Source organism: Lynx canadensis, chromosome A2 (assembly GCF_007474595.2).
Source record: "Lynx canadensis isolate LIC74 chromosome A2, mLynCan4.pri.v2, whole genome shotgun sequence".
Lineage (NCBI taxonomy): Eukaryota > Metazoa > Chordata > Mammalia > Carnivora > Felidae > Lynx > Lynx canadensis.
The window spans coordinates 154,282,542-154,298,639 of NC_044304.2; the positions used below are offsets into that span (position 1 = coordinate 154,282,542).

A 16,098-nucleotide genomic window follows, 5' to 3' on the forward strand; every position below is an offset into this window, starting at 1 on the left:
TACACAACTGTCCCATCACCAGAAGGCTCTCTAGTGCCCCCACCATTAGAGCCACCCCAACCCATTACCACTCACTTCCCTAACCTCTGGCAACTAGTAATTTCTTCTCCTTCTCTACAATTTTGTTATTTCAAAAATGTTATACAGAGTCATGTGTCACCTCTTTAGATTGGCTTTTCCCACTCGCATAATTCCCTTGTGATCCAGTTAAATCATTGCATGTATCAATAGTTTGAGGGGTTTTTTATTGCCACATAGTATTCCATTATATGGATGGATCGCCGTTTGTTTAACCTTCCATCTTTTGAAGAACATTTGTGTTGTTTCCATTTTTTGTCTATTACCAAAAAAAAGCTGCCATGAACATTCATGAACATGTTTTAGTGTGAACATAAATTTTCATTTATCTGGGATAAATGCCCAGGAGTGCTCTTGCTGGGTTATATGGTAAGTTTTCCTTAGTTTTACAGGAAGCTCCCAAACTGGGGCTCCTGGGTGGCCCAGTTGGTTAAGTGTCTGACTCTCAATCTCAGCTCAGGCCTTGATCTTAGGGTCATGAGTTCAAGCCCTGTGTTGGGTTCCACGCTGGCTGTGAAACTCATTTTTTTTTTCAACTTTTTTTTTTTTTTAATTTATTTTTGGGACAGAGACAGAGCATGAACGGGGGAGGGGCAGAGAGAGAGGGAGACACAGAATCGGAAACAGGCTCCAGGCTCTGAGCCATCAGCCCAGAGCCCGACGCGGGGCTCGAACTCACGGACCGCGAGATCGTGACCTGGCTGAAGTCGGACGCTTAACCGACTGCGCCACCCAGGCGCCCCAAAACTCATTTTTTAAAAAAAGAAAGAAACTTCCAAACTATTTTCCAAAATGGCTGTATCCTTTTACATTCAGATGTAATTCATGAATGATCTGGTTTCTCCAAATGCTCATCAACATTTGATGTTATTATTATTTTCTATTTTAGCCATTCTGATAGATGCATATCAATATCTCATTATGATTTTAATTTGCATTTCCCTCATGGACAATGAGGTTGAGCATGTTTTCATGTGTGTTGTTGGCATCTGTATTATTCTCCTTGGTCAAATCTCTGTTCCTGTCTTTTTGCCCATTTTTTATTGGACTGTTTGTGTTTTAACTATTGAGTTTTAAGAGTCCTTCATAGATTCTAGATGCAAGTCCTTTGTCAGATATATGGTTTGCAAATATTTTCTTCTAGTCTGTTGACTGTTTTTTCATTTTGATAGGGTTTTCAGAGAGCAAAAAAATTTATTTTGAAGTTAAATTGATCAAGTTTTGTCATTTATGGATTATACTTTTGGTGTCAAGGCTAAGTACCCTTTGTTTGGTCCTAGATCCCAAAGGTTTTTTTTCTACAAGTTTCATGTTTTACATTTAAGTCTGCAATCCACTGTGAGTTAATTTTTGTAGAAAGCGTGAGGCTCAGTTTTTTGCCACTACATAATCAACAGCTCCAGCACTTGTTAAAAGGCTATCCTTCCTCCATTGAATTGCTTTTGTATCTTTGTCAAAAATCAGTGGAGAATATTTGTGTGGGTCTATTTCTGGGTTCTTTATTTCTGGGTTCTCTATCTCTGGGTTCTGCTCCACTTATCTATGTCTATTTTTCTGCCAATACCACACATTCTTGACTAGTGTAGCCAAGACTTAGAATCTGGTAGACCGATTCCTCCCCTTCCACTTTTTTTTTTTCAAAATGAATTTAGTTATTCTAAGTCCTTTGCTTTCCATATAAATTTTAGAAAAAGGTTGTCTATGCCTACAAAAATGTTTGCTGTGCTTTTGATAGGAATTGCACTGAACCCATGGATCAGTTTTGAGAGAACTGACATCTTTACAGTGTGGAGTCTTCCAATCCATGAACATACTGATTTTTTAAAAAATATTGAAACAGTCATGTATACCTATAATAAAGACCACTTAGTTGTGGTTTGTAATTTCTATACATTGCAAGTTTCAATTTGCTGATATTTGGTTGAAGATTTTAGTATCCAAATTTATGAGAAATACTGATCTACAGTTTTCTTTTTCTGTACTGCCTTTTTCTGGCTTTGGTATCAGAGTTATACTTGTTTCATAAATTGAGTTGGGAATTGTTCTTTCATTTTTTATTTTCTAGAATAGTGTGAAATTATTAGTTATTCTTTAAATGTTTGGTAGAATGTTCCATTGAAACAATCTGAGCTGGGAGAGGTCTTTTCCAAGAAATTTAAAATTATGGATTCAATTTCTTTTACGGTTATAGGATTATTCACATTGTTTATTCAATCTTGAATGATTTTTAGTAGTTTGTGCTTCTCAAGGAATTGGTTCACTTCTTCTAAGTTGTCAAATTTATTAGCGTAAAGTTATATCATCCCTTACTATTTTAATGGCTGCAGAATCTGTAGTGATACCCTGTTTCATTCTTGATATTAGTGATTTGTATCTCGTCTCTTTTTATCTTTATTAATCTTGCTAGATGTTTAATAATTTTACTGATTTTTTTTCCAAGAGCCAATTTTTTGTTTCATTAATTTTTGTTTTCAATTCCATTCGTTTTTTCTCTTTATTATTTCCTTCCTTCTATTTGATTTAGAGTTTTTTGCCCTTCTTTCTTCTAGTTGCTTGAGGTAGGTACTTAGATTATTCATTTAAGAGTTTTTCTTCTTTTGGGGGTGCCTAGGTGGCTCAGTTGGCTAAGCGTCCCAGGGTCTTGAGATTGAGCCCCAGATCGGGCTCCATGCTGAGCATGGAGCCTGCTTAAGATTCTCTCCTGATCTCTCTCTCTCTCTCTCTCTCTCTCTCCCCCCTCCCTCTCTCCCTCTGCCCCTCTCCCCTACTTGCTCTCTAAAAAAGAAAAAAGATTTTTCTTTTCTAAGATAGCACTTAATGCTACAAATTTATGTCTCAAAATTACTTTAGCTGCCACCACAAATCCCAGTTTGTTATCTGATTATTATACTTACAATAGAGTAATGTGTTTGTTTTTTATTCTTCTATTCCTTGTTTCACTTGTCTTTCCTTCTAGTAGGTTACTTGAACATTTTCTAGAATTCCTCTATGACACTAAAAATTTTTTTGTGTGTATCACTTTGTATAGTTTTATTAGTGGTTGCATAAATATACATATGTAATTTATCACAGTCTACTGGTATAGATGCTTTACCACTTTGAGTGATATGAAGAAACTTTACTTCCATTTTGGTTCCCTTATCTTTCTTACTTTTTTTAAATAATAAATAAATGTTTATTTATCTTTGAAAGAGAGGTAGAAACAGAGTGTGAGCAGGGGAGGGGCAGAGAGAGAGGAATCCGAAGCAGGCTCCAGGCTCCGAGCTGTTAGCACAGAGCCCAACAAGGGGCTCAAACTCATGAACCACAAGATCATGACCTGAGCCGAGGTTGGACACTTAAATTACTGAGCCACCCAGGCACCCCTACCTTCCTTATTTCTTAACTACAATTATCTCAAGCACAATCTCTTTTTTCTTAATGTTTATTGATTGATTGAAAGAGAGAGAAAGAGAACACACATGGGGGAGAGGGAGGGGCAGAGAGAGAGAAGGAGAGAGAGAATCCCAAGCAGGATCCGCACTGGCAGTCGAGAGCCTGATGTGGGTCTCGATCTCATGAACGATGAGATCATGAACTGAGCTGAAATCAAGAGCTGGATGCTTAGCCAACTGAGCCACCCAGGCATCCCCTTAGGCACTATCTCTAAGTATATTAAACCCCACATCAGATGGTGTTATCATTTTTGGTTCAGTCATCAAGTATGATTTAAGAAACTCATGAGAAGGCTAGTCTATTATTTTTTAGGTATTCTAGGTTAGTCTTACCTTTCTGAAGTTTCAAGCTATCTTCTGTTATTATTTCTCTTCTGTTTGGAGAATTTTCTTTAGCCATTCTTTAAGGGTAGATCTGCTAGTGACAGGTTCTATTAGTGTTCTTTCAACTGACAATGCCATTGTTTCTTCTTCTTCCCTGAAGTATATTTTCTCCAGGTATAGGACTCATGATTGACAGCCCTATTCTTTCAGCATTTGAAAAATACACCACTTCCTTCTGGCCTCCACGGTTTCCGATGAGAAATCTGCCATCCTTCAAATTAGTGTTCCCTACAAATAATCCATCCCTTCTCCCTAGCTGCTTTCAAGATTTTTCTGTTCTTAAGTTTTGAAAGTTTAATTATAATGTCTTGGCATGGGTTTCTTTGGGTTCCTCCTAGGGCTTCACTCAGCTTCTTGAATCTGTAACTTTATGTCTTTTGCCAAAAGGGGGAAACTCTCAGCAGTTATTTCTTCAAATCCAGGTGACTTATAAGCACATTTTATATTTGAGAAGCTTTGCTCTAGAGTGGGTTTCAGGGGTTAAAGAACCCCTCAAATTGCATACAAGATGCTGTGAATGTCCGTGTTTCTTAGGAGAATGTCTGCAGCTTTCACTAGATTCTCAAGAGTCCATGACACTCGCCATAAATTTTACAAAAGGATTTGTTTATAGTCATATTGAGTAAATTTTGGTCTTCTTGGTTAAAAACAATAAAACCTAGTTAGTATCATTTCTTTCCTTCTGTCACATCTGTTGAATTCCTGCGTCTCCAAGATTTTCCCAAAAATTTTGGAAAATATGATCACTTAGGTGAATATTTTCTGAGTGCCTAATATATGCCAGCCAATTTTTATTTAATTTCCCCCCTAATGAGTGAGAAAAGGAAGAGTTAAAAAAAATTAAAGCCATTTTTAGCTTATGAAAAGTTCCCAGCAACTAATAATTCAGAGTAAATTTTGCGGCTTTCATACCTTACGACTTTACCCTTTAAAATCTATCCCTTACTACTCTGAGCTGGATAGGACAGTGATCAAATTACATCCTGAACATATAACTTCATAGACTAAAAACATGGCATTATGCAGTGGACTCATTTATCATTGGGTTCACTTGGGTCCACTTCATACATTTGGTAGCCAAGTGCTCATAGTTTCCCCAAGCAGACTTGCCCCTGGACAGTTGCACAAGCAGGTTCCTCTGCCTGGTACACGCTCACCCCCTTTGCCACCCACTTTCCAGAACTAACTTCTGCTTCTCTTTTGGAACTCAGTTTGAGAAGCACCACCCCTGAGAAGCCTTTATTCTCTTCTAAGCACCAAGGCGGGTGTGCCTCCAATGTGACCCCTGCTTGCCAGAGGTCACACTGTGTGCTGATGACCTAACTTTCATTCCCACTAGACTGTGTGACCCTTGAAAGCTGGGACTGGGTCTTAGTTACTGTTGTGCCCCTAGAACTTAAATTAATATAACCAGACATGTACTCAAGTGCTGCTTCCACTTAGAGTTCACTACCACCAGCTGTCTGGCTGATCCTTTCCTCCCTTTCTTCATTAATGTCAGAAGTATCTGTTGAACTCCTTCATGTACAGGTGTGGCAACCAGATGTTCAGCCCTTTATCAGCAGGTTTAATCTTTCCTGAATTTCCACAGCATTTATTAATTCACTTTAGACTTTTTCCAAGGATCAGTATATAAAAGTTTTGGCCTTCTTTGGCTAGAATACCTGTCTCCCCATTTGGGGGCAATATGGACAACACTGATCTCTGCCATTTCTACTTCCTTCTGGATCTTATAAATGCCCTAATATTATGTTCCCATTTACAGATCTGTATTTTCTATCAGGCTATGAGCTCCTTGGGGGGCAAGGACTCTGTCTTATTTATCCCACAGTCTCTAAGGACTGGTGCGTGGTGGGATTCCAGAAACATTTGTGGAACGAAATGAGATGTTAGATCATCACACTATACTATTCCTTATAATCAGCACATGCACTTCCTTATCTTCTCCACATCTTTACTTCCTATTTGTCTTTTCCATTCTAAGCCACTGTGAACCCTTTTGGGAAAGGAGAAATGGGTAGGTTAATACAACACATTTTAAAGTAATTTTTTTACTCCCTAGGTACTATCTTGGTCGCCGGATGTTTATTGTTATCTCTGATCCAGACATGATCGAGCAGGTGTTGGTTGAGAACTTCCATAACTTTACCAACAGAATGGTATGTGGTTTTCTTTCTGCATATGGATGAATGGAGAATCATTCTAGGATTCAACGACTGTGCATCACATCTAACAGGGATGTGATTGGGCCTCTTATCGCACTTAAATCAGTTAGACTCAAAACAGCTCTCCAATGAATTCCAGTTTTCAAAAGAGACATACAGAACTGGTACAAAAGAATGGCATTTGCATTTAAGAAATGCTTCCAGAAAGCTACAGCCCAAGAGAAGTTCTGGTTAATAAAAATGCTAAAACCAGAAGGGTTTTTTTTTTTTTAAGCTTTGCTCAGAGCTAGAGGAATCCAGAGGGCACAGGTCAAGTGACTGAGGAAGACAGAGTAAGGTTAATAAATATCAGAGGCAAGGCAAAATTTCAAGCCTCTTGTGCTTACATCTTTCCCAGAGCATATAAAAGTCATAAGGCCAGAAAGGGGAGACAAGCAACATTATAAGGGAAATTTGTCCCCTCATAGCAGGAGAAGCCCTGTAAGAGGGTTCCCTGGTATCAATTCAACCCAATCCACTAAAGAACGCACACATTCCATCTTTTTTAGAAAGCATATATCCTACTTTTTTCTTTGTTGAGAATTCCCAGAGAATGAAAGAAGTGACGAGGGTGGCAGAGGTCAGTGTTGTCCCTATTTTCCAAAGATGGGGATATAAGAGTTCTAGCAGAGACCAAGAAACTTTATGTTGATTCTTGGAAATACTGTCAAGTGAATTGATAAATACTTGCTTGTGAGAATTCAGAGGCTCACGATCTTTTTTTTGGGGGGGGGGCAAATTAAACTCAACTTCCATTCTTACAGGAATAGTAGGTACTGTGTTCACTGTTGGTTATTTGGCAAACTTCTGCACACCCCCTGTATTCCAGGCACTGTCTAGGTTCTGATTATAAACAGACAGAAAATCTATTCTTGCCCTGAAGGAGCTCATAGTCTAGTGCCAATGGCAGAGGCAAAGAGACTAGTACAATCTTGTATGGTAAGCGCCACTATAGTGGGAACCTCTGTGCCATCCAGGATGGGGGAAGAGCCTTAAAGATAGTAGCATAGCTCCCTGTGTTCTGTGCTGGTGGAGCCGCCCAGAGTGGTTTTTTCTCATTAAATTTCATGAGAACTTATGAGTTTGGTACAACTATCATCTCTCTTTTTCAGACAAGGAAACCAAGACCCAGAGGGGTTAAGTGACAATCCTGGTCACATGCCTAACAGGAACAGGGATTCATATGCCACCTCCCAACTCAAGTCCTTACTGCCATCTCTATAAATAGTTGCCTTGGGTGACATTTCCAGATTGTTAAGGTTTCACTGAGTAGTTGGTTGCTCATCCCAAAGCAGCTCATCTTCCAGCCCCAGAGTGCTGTGTCCAATTGCAGACACCATGTGGCCACTAGAAGGAGGTGACCGCCTGGCCTGCTAACGCCGTCACCTCAGGTGCATTTGAAGGGAATGCAGAAGTTTAACTGCTGCCTCTAGATGCTCCTCCCCAAATGTGATGTTGCCACCCTGCTGTGCAAAATCCCTAAAGTTCTTCTGTGCTGCTGGGATCTTAGGAATGGAGTCTGACAGTTAAATGCAGCTGTAGAATGCTGCTGGGCCAGACTCAGTAAGGAGTGTTGATTAAAGAAGCAGGGGAAGGGGCCCCTGGGTGGCTCAGTCGGTTAAACTTCCTTCAGCTCAGTGATGATCTCCCAGTCCGTGAGTTCAAGCCCCTCATTGGGGTCTGTGCGGACAGCTCAGAGCCTGGAGCCTGCTTCAGATTCTGTGTCTCCCTCTCTTTGTCCCTCCTCCGCTTATGCGTATGCTCTCTTGCTCTCTCTCAAAAGTAAATAAACATTAAAAATTAAAAAAAAAAAAAAAAAAAAAGGAAGAAGCAGGGGAAGCCAGTGAGTCACCGGACCCGGGCCCCCAAGCTGCATCCCATGCAGGTAAGGAAGACACTCATCGAGCCTGCCTGACCATCCCCCTCCCCCACCCAAGCAGGGATGTGCGATGTGGCAGCTGTGTGTCTCTGTATAGCTTCATGTGACACTCAGGATGTCACCAGGGCATGAAATCCCAGGAGCTGACCTGGAAGAGGGCTGTGCTCTCGCTGATGTGCCAGGGGCAGGCATATACCCAGCACACAAGTTCAAGCAGGGGGGCACAAAATAAAGTTGCCTCAGCTTCGGCCAGTTTCTCTTCCAAACTCATGGTCTGTCCTCCCTTTTTCCATCCCCCAGATTAATTTTTGTCTACTTCCCAGACCAGGATCTGTGAAATATGGTTCCATTTTCCTTCTTCCACTCAACACAGTGCCCACGGAATGAGGTTCAAGCCCCCCAGGCGAGACTGAAGGGCCTCTGTAATTTGGATCCATTATGTAAGCTCCAACCTCACGTCTCCCTGCTTCCCAAGACAGGCTGTTGCTCCAGCTGGACCGACCCCTCCATTCTCTCTGTAAACTGCTCTAGAAAGTCCCGCCCCTGTGCCTTTGCTTGTGTTGAGGCACTTGCTAGAACCGGAGGTGGTGTAACAGTGGGTCTTGGGTTTACCAGCAATGTAAGCTGGAGTAAATCATTTAACCTCTTTAAGCCTCTCATTCTGTCTTTGGGAAATGAGGAGGTGATCTACCTACCTGGGCTGCTGTGAGGCTAAATGAGATCACACAGACATGCCCCACCTATGCAGGTGAGACAAGCACTTGGCATGCATTAGCTACCAAATCAATGGGAAGACCCTCCCCTTTCCCTACAGCCACTCAACCCTAGCTCTTCTTCCAGGCTCTCCTCAAATTCTGCCTCCTCCAAGAAGCCTCCCTGCTTCAATCCACATTTACCTTTCCCCTTGTCTGAATACTCACAGCATCTGTCATCAGCACCACATCATCACTGACCCCATTGTGCCCTCTGCTATTTACAGCTAAATGAAGGTGTGGCTTTCATGCGAACTCAACTCTTAGGTCCTTCAGGGAGTAATCCTTCTCTTTAACACCCCATGGCCCACATACATGAGGACTATTCAGTTCCAACTGAACTGAACCTCCATCACCGTAACATTGTCCCCAGAAGAACCAGGTATTACCTGAACCTGGAGATTCAATACACACTTCCTCTTCTAGATCATTCCTAAACATGTAAAAAGACCCATCAAAGTTTATTAGATCTCTAGGAAACCCCAATGTTTATAGTTTTCCATCTGGGAATGTATTCACTTATCTTTAGCTTTGTTGATGGTCTTTAAGCCAATTCCATATTCATGATAAAACAATCCTTAGTGACTCAATTTTTTAAAAACCATCTTTAGAGTGGGATTTTCTCACAGGTTTTTGAAAGTCAAATTAAATTGGGTTCTGTGGTTCCCTCTTATCCATATGCTTATTTATCTGCTCAAAGAACTCAAGGAGATTAGTGAGGCATGCTTTCTTCATACCGACACCATGCTGCCTTCCCTCTAATAAGCCATGTTTACTTAAGTGTTCAGCAATTTGGCTTTTATTATACATTCATTCAGTAAACATTAAACGCTTACTCCATGCAAGCTTCTACCAAATGGTCCCTTGTGATACAGAAAATACCTCAGCATATTAGTTTGATCCATTAAGTGAGAAGGAACTTCGATAATGCACGCTTTCCTTTTTTGACTGTGACAGCCCATCTCTGCTCACAAATGTGGGCTTGACTTACGTGTGTCCCAGAAGAGCCTGGCGGAGAATGGCTGTGATGTGGGAAGCTGGGTCTGGCCCAAAGATTTGACTGATGGAGCGCACTGACTGGAGCTGGTGTGACATCACAGAGAACTCTCTGACACACATCAGCACGGAGCAATTATTTGAAGTCGGAATTGATGAATGAAATATTTTTTTTCTAACTCAAGAACATTGGGATGAAGAGACGATGAGTCAGACCCAGGGTGGCAGATCTCATATCAACGCTTTCCCACTCACATTGCTGGAGGTCCTCAGTTCTGGGCAGGGTCTCCACAGCATCTTGCCCGCTTTCCAGATGGAGTCCTCTGGCCCCTATCAGGGCACTAAGTGCTTCCTGAAGTGCCTTCATGATGGTACCACCACAGTTTACCATTAGACCCAAATCAATCTTCTTAGCATTTTTTTAATTAAAAAAAATTTTTAATGTTTGTTTATTTATTTATTTTTGAGACAGAGAAAGAGTGTAAACAGGGGAGGGGCAGAGAGAGAGAGAGAGAGAGACAGACAGAATCCAAAGCAGGCTCCAGGCTCTGAGCTGTCAGCACAGGGCCCGACGTGGGGCTCAAACCCACAAGCTGTGAGATCACGACCTGAGCCGAAGTCAGATGCTTAACTTACTAAGCCACCCAGGCACCCCCTTCTTAGCATTTATGGAACCTCAGATGTCCCAGCACCTCAGGACCCAGCTTTTTTATTTAGATATCTTTAATTAGCTCTTCTTTGCTATCGGGTACTCCATGAAGCCATGCGCACAGCTTTTATTTTTAAAGATCTGTGGGAAAATGGAGCTGGGTTCACATGACTGGGCAGAAATAGTCATAACCAGCAGGGGAACTTCTTATTCCTGGCCTCTCCTCAGAGCCTAGGGTTGGGGAAGCTGTAGGAAGGTTGATAAGACGTAGGGTGGTCTGTGGTCTATGTTACATCGGTCTAGTTGGATGCGGGCATGGAAACAACATGTTCAGTCACTAAACCTGCTGCCAGGAGCTCTGTGTTCTGGACCAAAATGGCAGCATGGTCCACGGGGTGGGCTGTAGGCTGCCTATCCCTAGTTCTACCCCAGGCATGTGGAGCGGAGGTGGTGTTATGTGTGTAGGGTGTGGGTACCAACCCTCACGTCCTCACAGGCAACACTGGGGGGCCCCCTGTCCAGCGTAGGTCCAGCCACAGCACTGACTCACTAGAGTCCCACCTATAGCCATGTAATGGATTTGGTGAGTGGTTTTATCCAGAACCATCAAGACCCAAGGGCCTGGCTGCCCCAGGTGCCGCCTCTCACCACATACAACATGGGAATCATAGGTTTTCCTGTGAAACCACAAAGCCCTTGGCACTAGCAAAGATTACTCAAGTTCTGAGGCAAATGAATCACTGAGAACCTTCTTACCCCGTGTATCTGCAGCAGCACCCCATTACAGAGAGTAACAGGGGTGTACTGCCTCGTTACAGAGCTCGTCAGCAAGCAAGCTCCATCCAGGGCTCCAGGTGGATCGGGCCACCTGTGCTGGGGCCAAGGGACCTGCCTGTTGGTTGGTGTCCGGTGAGGCGGGGGTGGGGGGAGCCCGGCCGGTTTGCCATACAACTGTCCCCTACACCGGCAACCAGCACCTCTCCACTGATAGCTTTTGAAAACTTGCTCATCTAGAAAACCTTGATCCCCTTTCCCTTAAATAAAATGTTGAATAAATGAAAACTTTCAGGTTTTCAAACGCAAGCGCTACGATTTACACCGAGAGGACGGTCTTTGCGCACTTAGGGAAGCTCTCATCACTTCAGTCAAACCTTGAATGCTATTTTACCTTTGTGATTTTTTTTAGTTTTAATTTAAATTCCAGTTAGGTAACAGACAGGATAATATTAGTTTCAGGGGTAAGATATAGTGACTCAACACTTCCATAAGACACCCAGTGCTCATCCCAAGTGCCCTCATCAATCCCCATCACCTGTTTCACCCATCACCCCCGCCCCCCACCTTCCCTCTGGTAACCATCAGTTTGTTCTCTACAGTTAAGAGCCTGTTTCTTGGTTTGTCTCTCTCATTTTTTCCCCTATGATCATTTGTTTTGTTTCTTAAATTCCACAGGTTAGGAAAGTCATATGGTATTTGTCTTTCTCTGACTTAATGCACTTAGTAGCCTTGTGTTTCTTGAGAAGGGTCAGGGTACATGATAGGTCCACAGCTCTGAGCCAGGCAGACGTCCATACTTAAAACCCAGACTGCCGAAAGCCAGAAACAGATGTGTGCGATCTCATTTGCCTGAGCTCTATTTTGAGCGAGGACTCTCTGGTTTATATGACACACTGCGCTATGCACAGAAAACCCTCCAGCCTGAGCTGGGAGCGTCTCATCCTGGGATGGGCTATTCATGGTTAGTCCCCAAGTGACAGCCATGATGGGATGCCCACAACCTGTAAGCCTCCCCTTTCCCTCGCTTTCCCCATGTCTAGACATGGCTGGCCCTGAAAAAGCCAGGTTCAGAGAATTGCATTTGGTCTGTAAAACACACATAGCCTCACGTTTTCAACTTGGTAGGTAAGTGTGCACGTTAACATTTTTAAAGGCACGGAGTGCATCATGAAGCCTTAGGAGTGTAGGAATTGTGCTAAGTGGTATTGATTCGAATGCTCAAATGCTCTTCTCTCAGTGCCTTGCAGTTGTTTAAACTTCAACATCTCGCTGAAAATGATTTCATATTCCGTGTCTTACTAGGCCCTCGGTTCAGCAGGAAGCCATCTTTACATATTTTTAAAAGGAGATAAGTAAAATCTTGTTCTTGTATTTATACCTTATTTCTTTAACTTTTATGGTGACAGATTCATCTAGAGATGAATCTCCTCTAGAATTTGGGGGAGAGAATAGTAAATAAGCCACAGAAGCAATGCTGGTGTCCCAGTGGTTGGATTCCTGAACATCTCAGGAAGTCAAGTCACTGTGCCTGTGAGTACTGACCCTCATGCTTCTCTGCCCAATCTCCTTTTAATGACACCCCATTTTCCCCCATTCTCCCTTTACTTCTAAGCCATAGCCCAGCAGCATGGTGAAAGGCACTTGGCTTAAAGAAATTAAATCAGAATCTGCATTTGCTGCCTTTAAATAGCTGAGTAACGTGGACCACTCCTGTCATTTCTCTGAACCCGTTTCCTGTCAAGTATGAGCGTTCGACTAGCTAACCCCTGGGGCTCTCTGGTTCCCAGTTCAGGTGCAGTCAGCACCAGTGGGTAAACCATGGCATCACACCAGCATCCCAGAGAGCCATCTTGAGCTTCATATGCAAGGGTCCCTTGGGCCCAAGGGAATTTTTCCTTCCAGCCAAGTGCGACAGGTGCTAGATCAGGGACACCCTGCCCCTCCTCAACTCTGCTTCTGGCAAGAAACTGCTGAGAGCTTTTGAAAGTTTTCCTCAGAAGATTTAACAAGGCCCCCTGACCCCTTCCCCAGTCAAGAAGAGCCTGAGCTGTGGGGCATGGGGCTAACAGAAGTGCAGTTCCAAACCTGTGGTTTCCTCCTCTTTGGCAGCCAAAATGCTAAGAACTCTATATCAGGCAGGGCCACCAGAGTCTGTATCAGGACTTTGTCCAAATAGGAGAGGTCCCCTTCCTTCCACTAGCAGATGCCAAGTTGGAACATGAAGCCTGAGCTGGGTTGAGCCCCCACGTGCCCCCTAAGCCAGCCTCCTTCCTCAGAGGCCATGCTCTCAGACCACAGCGAGGGAGCATGGTGTTTCTCGGGACCATTTTCTACTGGCCAAGAGTGCATGGATGAAAACTGTCCAGTGGGGATGGAACACTGTTGCTATTTCAAAGCACCAGACAAGAAGCCCTGTTTGGTTGGAATCTTTGAACAGCCAGATCGCAATTGTCACACGTTGAAAGAACAGGTTTTCAGGAAACAGAATTTGGGGTTATCCAGGTGAGAGCATTCTAGAGTTTTTGTTGATTAATATAATAAGAGGCAGTGCGACAGGTTTCACACACGCAGGTGAGGAGAGAGACAGGTGGTGCTGTGGAGTACCAGGTCTTTGGTACAAGGTTGTGTGAGAATCTGAAAGAAACTTTGCAGCCGTGGGCCCGGAATCTTGTGATCATGGCATACTTTGATGTTAATATTTTTGCAGCCTATTTGACACACTTTTACACTAAACAGGTTGGCAGGACGAGCATCATGACCAGTGATTTATAACCATATCCTGTTCACCTGTTACCGGCAGCTCTGGGTGGCTGCTGGAGAACTGTTGTCTGCCTTGCCAAGGCATCATAGAGATCATGCAGACCTTAAGTCAATGTTCTTGCATGTTCCAGGACACAACCTTTTTTTTTTTTTTTTTTTTTTTTTTGGCTACGGCTTCATATTCTTTTACACTTTTTGCATAATGACATGCGTACTCGGTTATGGCAAATGCACCGTGGGCATTTTGCAGCCTTCTGGGAAGAGTGGGTGGTTCTCATGTGGCTCTATCAGGCCAGTTGAGAGGCACTGGTTTGGCCCACACTGATCACCCAATAAATGATGAACACATGTGAACACAGAATGCCGAGATGTTGGTTTTCTTTCGTAACTTGGTCCTCCGGGTGATGGGATTCTTCAAAGTTTTCAAGTTTATGCTCAGCTGGTCTAATAAGAAGCTACACTCTCTTTTAAGAGATCTTAACTGAAAAGACAAACACATTCAGCTGTCTGAGGGAAACTTAGCAGGGGAGCCACGAGGCCGCTATGATCCGTCACTGCCTGGCAGGGCAGTGTTTCCTCATTCCTGGAGAACCACTCCCAAGATTAATGAAGTGGTGTGAAAAGCACTTTGTTAGCTGTAAGATCAGCAATATTGGTTGTAAACCACCCCATTCCCACCCTGCAAGTCAAGTGTGAGCAACTCTGAGGGCAAGGATTCCATTCTTTGTCTTGATAGTCTCAATGCGAGCATAGCGCTTGGCACATAGTAGGAGCTTGATAAATGTTAGCGCTTGCTAACGCTGTGACCAATAGGACTTTAGTTGGGGGGATGACTCCCAGTTTGGGGTTTAGTAGGCTAAGTAGGCTTTTTGAACTTGTTTGACTGTGGCCTACAGTAAAAACATATTTTCACATCATGACACAGAATACACACACAAAACCACATTCTCTCTCTCTCTCTCTCACACACACACACACACACACACACACACACACACACACACACACCTATCTTGAAAACAACAAAATTCTTATCCTTACTTTGTGAAATGCTCCTCTGTATGTTCTACTGTGTTATATTCCTTGTGTCTCTTAGCTTTTCTTTTTTAAAATGCTGGTTGCCATCCACTATGTTGATTTCATGGCTGGTTATTGCCTGCAGTCTGGCAACACCAGGCTGGAGAGTGAGTGGAGGTGCCTTCGCTGAGACTCAGGACACAGGGCTGGGTAGACAGCCCTAGATCTCTGGATTTTTCTTCCTGAGTCTTGTGTTCCCTTCCTATCTCCATAGTCCTTACCCAGACTTACCAGTCCCGTACCTCATTCCTTTGGGGGAGAGCTCTCTGTACGGAGCTCTCAAGGCATCACTCAATCAAGTCAATTATTACTTGGAGACCGGGCTGGAGCAGGGGAGGGGAGTTAGTGTTTAATAGGCACAGAACATCTGTTGTGTAAGATGAAAAGCATTCTGTGGACAGGCAGCAGAGATGGTTGCACTGTGTGAATGTACTTAATGCTACAGAACTGTGTGCTTAAAAATGGTTACAACGGTAAGTTTTACATTATGTGTATTTTGCCACAATTGAAAAGTGTGTGTGTGTGTGTGTGTAGGCAAACTAAAAATCAAAAAACAGCCTGCAGGGGCCCCCTGGAGATGAAGCCTCAGAGTTGGAACAATTCTTAAGCATCGTTTAGACCAATCCCCCCTTGACACTCAAGCCTCTTGTGCAGAATTTCTAAAAAATGGATTACGGTCACCAGCAATGGGGGCTCATCGCTCAAAGCAGGTTATTTTATCTTGGAATAATTCTGACTTCTGACTGTTCAGAAGTGCTCCTTTAGAAAGTGAGCTGGAATTTCCCCCATCACTTCCAGTATGGAACCCACCTCCACCTCTCAAGGTCACCAAAAACCACCTAAATTTCCTCTTCCACATAATACGTATTTGATAAGTAGTTTTTCAGTGCATCCTAAGCACACTCTCTGATCTTCCAAGTCTTCTGTTTCCAACTACATGTTCCAAAATCTGTCAGACTGTCCCCTCACCATCCCATGGCTCTCCTGAAACGACCAATCGGCTGCTCTCCCTATTACAGCATCATCTCTAGAAACCAAAACATCACTCTAACCAAGGCCCTGAAATTTTCCATCACAAAATGGAGAATTCTAATGGCAGTTCTGGGCC

At 43.2% G+C, this 16,098-nt stretch overlaps 1 protein-coding gene across 3 annotated transcripts in view; it reads left to right on the forward strand.

Moving 5' to 3' along the window:
• Positions 1-16,098, forward strand: part of TBXAS1 (thromboxane A synthase 1) — a 156,017-nt gene that overhangs the window by 63,750 nt on the left and 76,169 nt on the right. Inside the window, exon 4 of one of the 3 annotated variants that reach the window (XM_030308556.1) lies at positions 5,959-6,055. The exons of the other annotated variants lie outside the window; for them this stretch is intronic. Coding sequence (XP_030164416.1) covers positions 5,959-6,055 — 97 coding nt within the window. The remainder of the gene's footprint in view (positions 1-5,958; positions 6,056-16,098) is intronic. 3 annotated transcript variants of the gene reach the window in all.